Raw genomic sequence first — 10,032 nt, forward strand, 5'->3', positions numbered from 1 at the left:
GGCAGAATAGCTGATTTGGTGAAAGGTGAAAGGGAGGAGAATTGAGAGAGAGGGGGGGGGGGAGGGGGTGGAAGCACGAAAGGGGGTGAAAGGAGATGGTGGATGGATGCAAGAGAGCACTAAGAATTCTGGGTTTGGGTTTGAATAGAGCCCATAACTGGTAACCAGGAAGGAAAATATCTTGAATGTGCGTGTCCAACTCTTGAGCATGTGAGCGATGGGTCAGACAGATGGAGACAGACATAAACGTCTCATCTCATCCCTACTGGCCATGCTGCGGCCTTGGTAATGTACTACACTGTGTTTTGGTACGGGTCAGCCGTATGGCTGGACCCTATCAGAACCAGCTGTGTTTCATAACCTGGTTAAACTGGGCCACACAGCCACAGCTTGCTGCAGGCCATGGCAGAATGGATAAACTGGTAAGATTTTTTTTTTTTTACATATTTCTTTTTATACTTTCTCTATCCTTGGATACACTGGGTTCTACTGCACTGGAGCTGAATCTTAATATGATATTATGGTAAAACAGACACAGAGTGTAACAAATAAAACAAATCCTCTCATCTGAATAGAGAGTTCCGAAATTCTGGTGTGTTCGGATGTGAGGTATACACTATTCTTTTTTTAAATATTAATTCATTTGGTTACAAACCTATCAAAGCTCTTTGACTCCAGCCCATAGTGCAAAAAATACATACATATTTCATGTTTCAGTTATACAAAATAATTAATACATTTTCACAAAGATACTATGTAGTGGTTTGCTAACGTTCCAACGTTCCAACGTAAGTCAAACGCACTACACAGCAGAAAACAGGCACTGCCCACAAAAAAGATGCCTCAGCATGTGTTGGCTACAACGCTTCTGACAGGGATGTGTGACCGTGCCCTAAATCACTGTTTCCCAAACAGTGGTTCGGGACCCATGTTTGGGTCGTGGACCAATTTGTATGGGTCACGAGTAAATATCCCCTTTTTTTCGTTTCCTAAAATATATATATATTTATATAATATTTCAGTAGATTTAGAAAAGACAAATAAAACAAAGAAAAATCACAACTTTTCATCAATTAAAAAGAATTCTAAAAATCTTCAAAAGTATTTCATAAATACAATTTTAAAAATCAAATAATTTCCATAATTTTTTTTAATTTAAAGTAGTAGTTTGGGTCCCGGGCAAACGTCAAATCTTTCTTTTGGGTCTTGAGCTAAAACCTTTTGGAACCACTGCCCTAAATCATTCCCATCACACACTCTCAGAGAGAGAGAGCCTCTGTCCAGACACCAATTTACATAATTATGTTCTCCCCTGTAGCAGTTCTTTCCTGTGTAGCCATACAGTGTCTACTTCATCAGTGGCACAGCATGGTTAAGCGGGCTGCTTGAAGCAGCATTTACGGTTCCGTATCGCACAGGACAATAAAGAGCTTGTTAACCCGCGAATCCTGCTGCCATCTGTCCCCTGGAGCTAGGTGTGACAACACGCACCTGTTGTACATCGATGCACAAAGGATAAATCAGCCATCCCCACACCATACAGTATTTTTGCCGTGGCGGCAGCGGCGGACTGGCCATTTGGCGTACCGGTGGGCCGCTGGGCCAGTGGGCCACTGGGCCACCTTTTTTTCGGACCAAAATTCCAGGGCAGAATTTTGGTCCCAGTCCGGCCCTGTGTGGCGGTATACTTTAATTGTAGCTATACCTGTATGAAATTGAAGGTTTGAAGGTATACATTTAGCAATATTATCAGACAGAATGTTATTTTGATCCAATAAATATAAATAAAGGTAAATATATAAATGAATTCCCAACCCCAAGAACAGATTCCCGTCAGAAGATAGGGCTAAATGTGTTTATTCAATAAATCATCTGATATAGACTCTTCTCTATGTAGATGATGATGAATTGCATTTTTGCCATATTCCTGCGTGTATTCCAATTCAAGTACTGTCACGTAGTCGGGATAGAGACAAGCTGTAAAAAAAAAATCAATAAAAATCTGAATAAGCATCAATATGTTTTCTCCTTTGACTCTCCTTAGCAGAAATCCTGTTGTGCTTCTGTGCCTTTTTTCTCCTTCTTTTTTTTAACTAATGTGTTTACCGCAGCATGCACACGTCAGTAAACACACGTGCAGGGTTCGATTAGCTCGGGCGGATGTGGAGGGAAATCCATTCCTCTGCTTTTCATATCCCCCCCTCTGGTCACTCATTTTGATTGGCAGTGGGGATATGTTAATCCCTGCTTCTGGTCAGACTGAATTAAATACATGCATTTCCTCTTGGTAAATCACTGTGTCATGTTTGAGATTTTATGTTTGATAATATCACAATTTAACAAATTAATTAAAAATGTATGTTAACCACATTAATCCTGGTGTCCCTATTTTAGGCCAATTAGCAGCAGATCTACAAGTTCGGCTGTTTTCGCTGTTTGTTGTACAACAACTTTGCAAGTTAGGGTTAATAACATGCGTGCATGCTTGCATGTACTGTATGTGTAAGGTTGTCATCTGTATTGTAAAAAACAAATACTATCAGAACTCATCATACCATCAATAAGAAATGATATGATATTTTGGCCATTTCACCCAGGCCTATTTTAGAGTACTAGAGGTTGGGGCCGCCACACGGCCTTCACATCTAGAGTTCGGCCGCTATGTTTATGGTTATGTCTGAGTCAGAGTGACGTGGCCGTGGTCCTGCCTATATACACTATGGATGTATCAGGTTTGTTTATGGTTATGTCTGAGTCAGAGTGGCGTGGCCGTGGTCCTGCCTATATGTATATACAGTATGGACGTATCAGGTTTCTTTATAGTTATGTGACCGCCCGCCCTCCCATTAGCCAATTTTAATATAGGATGGGAGCTTAGGGAGAGAGACCTAAAGAGCCACTAAGCCGAGTTATGAAAGTTTCATGTGCCTCAGTGTTAAATAGTGATGCATTTCTGACAGATATCTTGTCTAATGGTCCTTTAATGAGAGCCAGCCCCTGAATGGAGCTGTCCATCCATCTATACATCTCTATCTCAATTCATCCATCCTCCCCTCACTCATTGCCAATTTAAATTAAGCCTGGCCAGAAATAGCCACAGAGAAATTGCCCTCCATTTAAACAAACACACAGCCAAAAGTTGGACAACGTAACTAATTGCACGCATGGTTCTGTGCTGTGTATTGGCGTGCTCTACTTGTCTATTTCATTTGTTTCCAAACCTTTGGGATATAAGTAAAGGAACAGCACTGATGCTGACAGAGCCTTGATCAAACCTACAAAGAGCAAAGGAAAGGAAAGGAGAGGAAAGGAAAGAAAAGGAAAAGTCAAGGGAGAAGCAACGATAAATGCACACCCAGTGAAGCGCCTATCATCATCACCAGGCCGGGTGGCCTACCTAATTCTTGCCCAAATATGAAGTTCCACACAGCTCTAGACTGCCGGTTAAGTATTGATGTCATATTGATGATGTAAGTCTTGCCTAAATATGGAGTTCCACAGTTTGGTGGATTGGTGGGATTTTTTTATTTTTAATTACTTTTTTATGCCAATATATGGAGATCCCTGAACTCTCCCAAGTTGGTGCTTCATACATGACTGCTGTCATAGACTGGCCTCCAAGTACTCTGACAACAGGTACTGATGACGTAGTACACAATGAGTACTGCACTAGAGTATACCTCATTTCTTATTCCTGCAAAAGACAGTGAACGTTCTGCAGCACCTCCTGTCGGTCGAAGTTTGGTTCTCTTTTGGTTCTGCGCTGCTTAGAAGCCCCTTCAATATGTGAGGACGGATTGAAAGAACCCTTTGAAGCAGGTTTTTTGACAGCTTGTGCCAAATGTAACACAGAAGCAAGTTTCTGATCATGCGCTTCCGTGTTAAATTCAGCACAGGTTGTCAAAAACCCGATTTAAAAAGTTGTATCTGTCTAATTTTACAATTAAATCTTACAACTCCATTGAAACTACAAACATCTGTAGGATTCCGTTATTACAGTACCTTTCCATTTTCATACAAAGTTCATAAACACATTGGGTGAAAAATGTATATGATTATGTTTCTCTATTCCCCCCCTGCTACAGCGGAGGGTGAGGTAAGGTTACGAACGTAACCCCGGTTATTAGATTTCATAAGTGAGATGTCTCGCTTATCCCATAAGCGAGACACATAAGAGTGAATAAATGAAAAATAACAGATGGGGCCACATCTCCACCAGACTCACCAGACTTGCTGTAGAACATGATCTCGTCCTTGAACTCCTTGCGTTCCTCCAGGGCGTCGTCGATGCTGAGGATGATGCTCTCGCTGGTCTCAGGGCCGTACAGGAACTTGCAGGCACAGCTCTTCTGCATGACCTCGGCTCGCGAGAATCCTGCAAGCTCACAGAAGCCATCGGAGCAGTAGACGATGGGGAAGCCCTGGGCCACCTGGGCGTTGGCCAGGATGAAGTTGCTGTCTGCAGGACGAAGTGGAAAAGTCAAAATGAGTCACTTTCAAGAAAGTAAAAAGGACAAAGAGGCAAGGTGCAAAAGAGGCAATTATAGATTATTTTCCATTGTAATTTATGGTAGCTTTTATTATATATTGATTGCACTGTCTTCCCCAGAAGACAGTGAAGTGACAATCTAAGGACTTTTAAGACCTTTTTAATACCTAATAAAAATGTTAAAGAAAAAAGACCATTACTGCATCAAAAGTCATCAACAAACTATACTATAAGAAATGGTCAAACATTGGCCAAATGATCAAATAATAAGAAAGTGGCAACAATTGTGAAGCGAGGCGTTGTGAGCTTGGAGATCTGCTATTTTCACAATATTCATCTGTGGAACCGAATCAAACAACATTGCACTTCTCAACTCCTATATTCCAAGTGCTTAACAGGGTGGGGGTCCCCAGTTCAAATATGATTATTTTGGGGGGTCACGGCCTGAAAAGGTTGAGAACCACTGACCTATGGTACCCGTCTGTCTGTCTGTCTGTCTATGTCCCTTCTATGCCCATATGGAGATCTCTATAACTGTCTGACTGTCTGTGTACCATAACTACCTTTTATGTCCATATATGGCGATGTATCTGTCTGGCTTGTGTCCCTTTTATGCCCATATATATGGAGATCTGTGTCAGCCAAATATGGAGTCCAGGCCAGTCTATGACGTCAGTACTATGACGTCATTAGAGAAATCCATACTGTATATGGGGAGTTACTGATTTATCACTATTTGTCATGGAAATGTTGCATATATATAAATACAAAATACATTTCTGTTCCTTTTAGGCAGGATTATTATCATCATCATCATCAAAGGCGATCATTGTCTTGATTATAGAGGAAAGAAAAAACCCTTCCACCTCTTCTTTTGTTTCCATTCTTACACTGACATCTCTCGTTTTTTATCCTGTACGATCACAGGAGCCTTCCCTGAAATTATTATTCTGACCTTGTATTCTTTACTTGTTGGTGACGTGCAATCTAGGTGATTTATGAACCAAAGCTTATTTTAACAGTGGCTGTTGTTGTTGTAAGCCTTAATGGCTAAACACCATGTAGTCCACCTGACAAGATAGTGAATAAAGAGGAAAGAAGTGGCATCCAGAGCAAATCAGATGAAGCGATGCCTTCGTACCTTGCGGCACTTCAGTGCACAAAACAAACTATGAGGGCTGTACATTGTCATTACCAAGGAAGGTTCTTGGGCTCATTTTCTTTCAGACAATATAAATCACAATCACCCCGTCACAAAACACCTGAAATATTCTGATGACACAGCCATTCTCGCAAGTCCTCACAGACAGGAACTCAGTCACAGCCTATAACAATCCGTTCCACAATTCACGCAGTGGTGCACAGTGGCCTCCTCCTCAACATGACCAGGTTGTAGGGGTTCATCTTTGCCACCCACAATAAACTCACCACGCCCCATTGCCCCCACTTCACTTCAATCAACGGCCAGCCAGTGGAGCTGTACCTCGGTGTCATCCTGGACAATGTTGTTTTACACTGTGTGGAAATATGTTGGAAAGTGTATCGAGACATTCGTGTGATTTTGGACTTTAAATAAATAAATCTTGAAATTGACAATAAACTGAGCTTTGATCACCACATCACACTGACATCCATCAATGATGCCAACAAAGACTCTTGCCATCCACAAACTGTAAAAAACAACCTCAGGATCTGACATGAGGCCCTTTGCTGAATGTTATCCATGTTTTTCCTACGCGTTGTGTCTCTCTGTTCAATGTCCTTCTATCGAGATAAGCACAAAGGCCAAAACATTATCTTTAACCTCTGAAACCCTATACTGAGCTGACTGTTGTCCCCCAGTACTCAATACTTGGTGCACTCCTTTCTGCTTGGTGTAGATAATAAATAGTCTGAATGTGAAATGGAAGCATCGTATTGCCTCTGTCTGGCATTATAGCATTGAAGTCTATCACTGCTAACTGACCTAATTGTGTCTAGCTCTGAATGAGTATCTGGTTGAAATGGAGCTGTTCAGTCCTGGATCCATCCATTAATATATTACTTTTTCTCTGTATTTTTATGTTGATTTTTGAACTGTTTGGTTGCTACTATATATGTCTATGAAATTAATTCAAGGACCCTCACTCACTCACTCACACCCCCCCCCCCCCCCCACACACACACACACACACACACACACACACACACACACACACACACACACACACACACACACACACACACACACACACACACACACAGTATAGTGTCTATACATACAGTATGCACATTGCACAAATATATACTGTAGTACACACTTTCTGTCAGCAGCAGCACATGTACACACACTCACAAATCCCTAACAGCAGATGCACGTGCACAGACAAAAAAAAACATTCACACACACTACACAAATGCACGTAGACGCATACAGTGAATAATATACACACTCTCACAAACTTGTAGGAACAAACTCTTTCTCTCACACACACACACACACACACACACACACACACACACACACACACACACACACACACACACACACACACACACACACACTGGTACAATGCACATTCTTTCCCTCCAGCACACTCACACAGGCACAGAAAAGGGTGACATGCCCTCAATGTAAGCGAGGTGTGCCACCCAACGACTTGTTCCAATTACCTTTCATTACAAAAATCTATTTTCTGCATCAATAATCCCTTTATCCAACCGCTCGTGATGGTTAATTGTTTCATGTTGCACGTCAAGCTTTGTCACAGGAGGCCGCCGTGGATTTGAGATGGGAATACAGATGTCTCAGAGCACGGTACTGTACGTGTCCCTCCAGAGGAATCAGCAAGATGCTCCGTCTCATAACCCCGCAATCTCACCACACCCATGTTCATGCCATCTGTCTGGAAACCCAGACATTGGGGTTTCACGCACGCTTAGAGGAGACGCTTCATCAGATATGGAAGGTCATATGGGACTGAAACTTAAAGGTCTTTAAAGCTGCAATCTATAACTTTCGTGGTGTACACGGAATTTGAACCCGTGTGGGACCACGCTTCTACCGCTCTTACAACAAATGGCCAGGGGAGATATTGCATATTGAGTGCATATTATGAGCTTCAGGTAATCCTACTTGTCCACTAGTCCTAACTGACCCCAAAGTATAAATGTCTCAACAAAAGAGTAGGGAGACCATCCCCAACCGCTGCAGATGTGCTAGCCATATTGCGTTAAAATACGCTACCATATACAGTAGATTGGTTAAAATAACGTTTTACTCATTAAAACAAGTTACGGATTGCAGCTTTAAATTTTGAATGAATAGACTTGGGAGTGTAGTGTCTCGTTCCTACACTGAAACCCCAGATTTGACACAAACATGCAGAAGCAGGGCTGTGGAATATGTGGGATGGTGGAGGCGTGCTACGTGAAAGTACGGACACCTCAAAATTGGTTAAGCTGACATTCTCTTCCGACACTCTCTCTGAGACTTATATGCATATGTCATTATTATGCATACCTTTTCTGGCCTGTTCCAGTCTTACCAGTCAAGACTTCCTCCTGTGCCTCCATTACACTGTGTCTCTCTCTCAGCAAACTTAACTTTCAGATTTAATTTATTTTCAGGATTTCGCTGTACTGTTTTCTCAATAAAGTTGATTACTGTATTATCTATAAAGTATATATGTAGAATCTTGTTTTATCGCCAGTGTGTTTTGCCAGCCTCTTGGAGGAGGGGGGATAAAGGCCTGACCAACAGAAGCAAGGGCCAGGTGTTGTTGATTGGAGGCTTGCAGCTTATAATGTCTGGTATTTGTTGCTGCTGCCTTCTGGTTCATTTTGTATATACTATGAACTATTAAAGAAACATTTATTTTATGTTTGTAAACCTGGAAACTGGAATGAACCCAGTGGTGTGTTCTACCATGTTTTTTTTAGAGAAAAAAAAGTGTATACCGTCTACTAACCATTTCATCCATTGACCACGCGCAAGCGTATGGCCTATACTCACGCATGTCGTGCAGGGAATAATTATCGTATGCTCTCCGAAAAAAACGACCAAAGTGCGACCAAAAGGGCAAAAACACTGAAATGCGGACGAAAAATCTGGCTATGACCTTTTCTCTGACGTCTCCTGTTGACCCTTACAGTAAACCTTTAAACCTCCTGTCATCCCTGCAGTCCCACTGAAACAGTGAACAAAAGCTTTGACAGTTCATCGTCGACATGTTCAGAGGTCGCAGCATTGGGGACGGTTCATTAGACATAGTGGTGGAAGAAGTACTCCGACTTTTACTAAGTAAAAGTAGCAATACCATAATATGAAAATACTTTGTTACAAGTAAAACTCCTGTATTAAAAATTTTACTTGAGTAAAAGTACAAAAGTATTGGCAACACAATAACCTTACAGTGCCAAAGTAAAAGTACTCAAATTCTTCTGAATTTGTCAATCGTTTTTTGAAAATAGCAGGTCTAAAAGCTCACAACGCATTACAATGCAACGCGTTGTAAGCTTGTACTGTAGATCAGCTATTTTCAAATTACCGAAATATAACATAGGGGCAGGGCGTATGGATGTTTTGTATTCATCGGAATGTAACTAGTAGCCTAACTAAAGCTATAAAATAATCGTAATGGATTAAAAAGTACAATATTTGCCTGAGTCTGAGATGTAAATGGAGAAAACACTGGAAATACTCAAGTAAAAGTACCTCAAAATGATACGTAAGTATTAGTACTTAAAACATTTTTTTTTGTTTATTTCCACTACTGGTTTGACATGTCTCCCCACCACCCCCCAGGGCACAGACAGAGTGGGCAGAACCAGGCAGACGGGACAGCTGGCCTCTCAGGGACCAAAGGTCAGAACCTGGGCTACAGCATCAATGCAGCTGCTTGGTGGCAGCTTGCAGCACATTGCTGTGTGTGTGTGTGTGTGTGTGTGTGTGTGTGTGTGTGTGTGCGTGTGCGTGTGCGTGTGCGTGTGCGTGTGTGTGTGTGTGTGTGTGTGTGTGTGTAGGTACTGTAGGTGGAGGTAGGATGTTGGGTAACTTAATGTTTATTACTGTTCGACACCATTGGACTGTGCACTTGCTTCCCTACCTAAATGGTGTGAAACGTATTTCTCCTGCCTTATGATTGTTTGCACTTAACTTAATTTTTTAAGTATTTATTTTTGTTTATATGTGATTGTTAGTTAAAAAATAATAGTGTGCTGTTTTGTGCACATTAAAGGAGTGGTTCTCACACCATTTCAGGCCTCGACCCCCCCCAAAATAATCATGGGGACCCCCACCCTAACAAGCACTTGGAATTGTAGGAGTTGACGCATTACATTTTGTTTGACTCGGTTCCACAGAAAAAAACATTGTGAAAATAGCAGATCTACACGTCTCACAAGCTTGTAGATCGTCTATTTTCACAAAAAACAAATTGTCACAGTATTTGACAATTTGGCCAATGTTTTATAGTTTAATTTGTTGATTACTTTTGATACAGTAATGCCTTCTTTTTTTTCCTTTTTTTTCTTTATGGTCTTAAAAGTCCATAAATTGTCAC

The 10,032-nt window shown here is 41.4% G+C and overlaps 1 protein-coding gene across 1 annotated transcript in view; it reads right to left on the minus strand.

Moving 5' to 3' along the window:
- The window catches only part of kcnh8 (potassium voltage-gated channel, subfamily H (eag-related), member 8), a gene marked incomplete at its 3' end in the record, with an annotated part of 89,885 nt that overhangs the window by 64,489 nt on the left and 15,364 nt on the right, over window positions 1-10,032 (minus strand). Inside the window, 1 exon segment of the mRNA XM_080442658.1 lies at window positions 4,226-4,459. Within this exon segment, the coding sequence (XP_080298784.1) occupies window positions 4,226-4,459 (234 nt within the window).

Source organism: Gymnoscopelus braueri, assembly GCF_963280865.1.
Source record: "Gymnoscopelus braueri genome assembly, chromosome: 11".
Lineage (NCBI taxonomy): Eukaryota > Metazoa > Chordata > Actinopteri > Myctophiformes > Myctophidae > Gymnoscopelus > Gymnoscopelus braueri.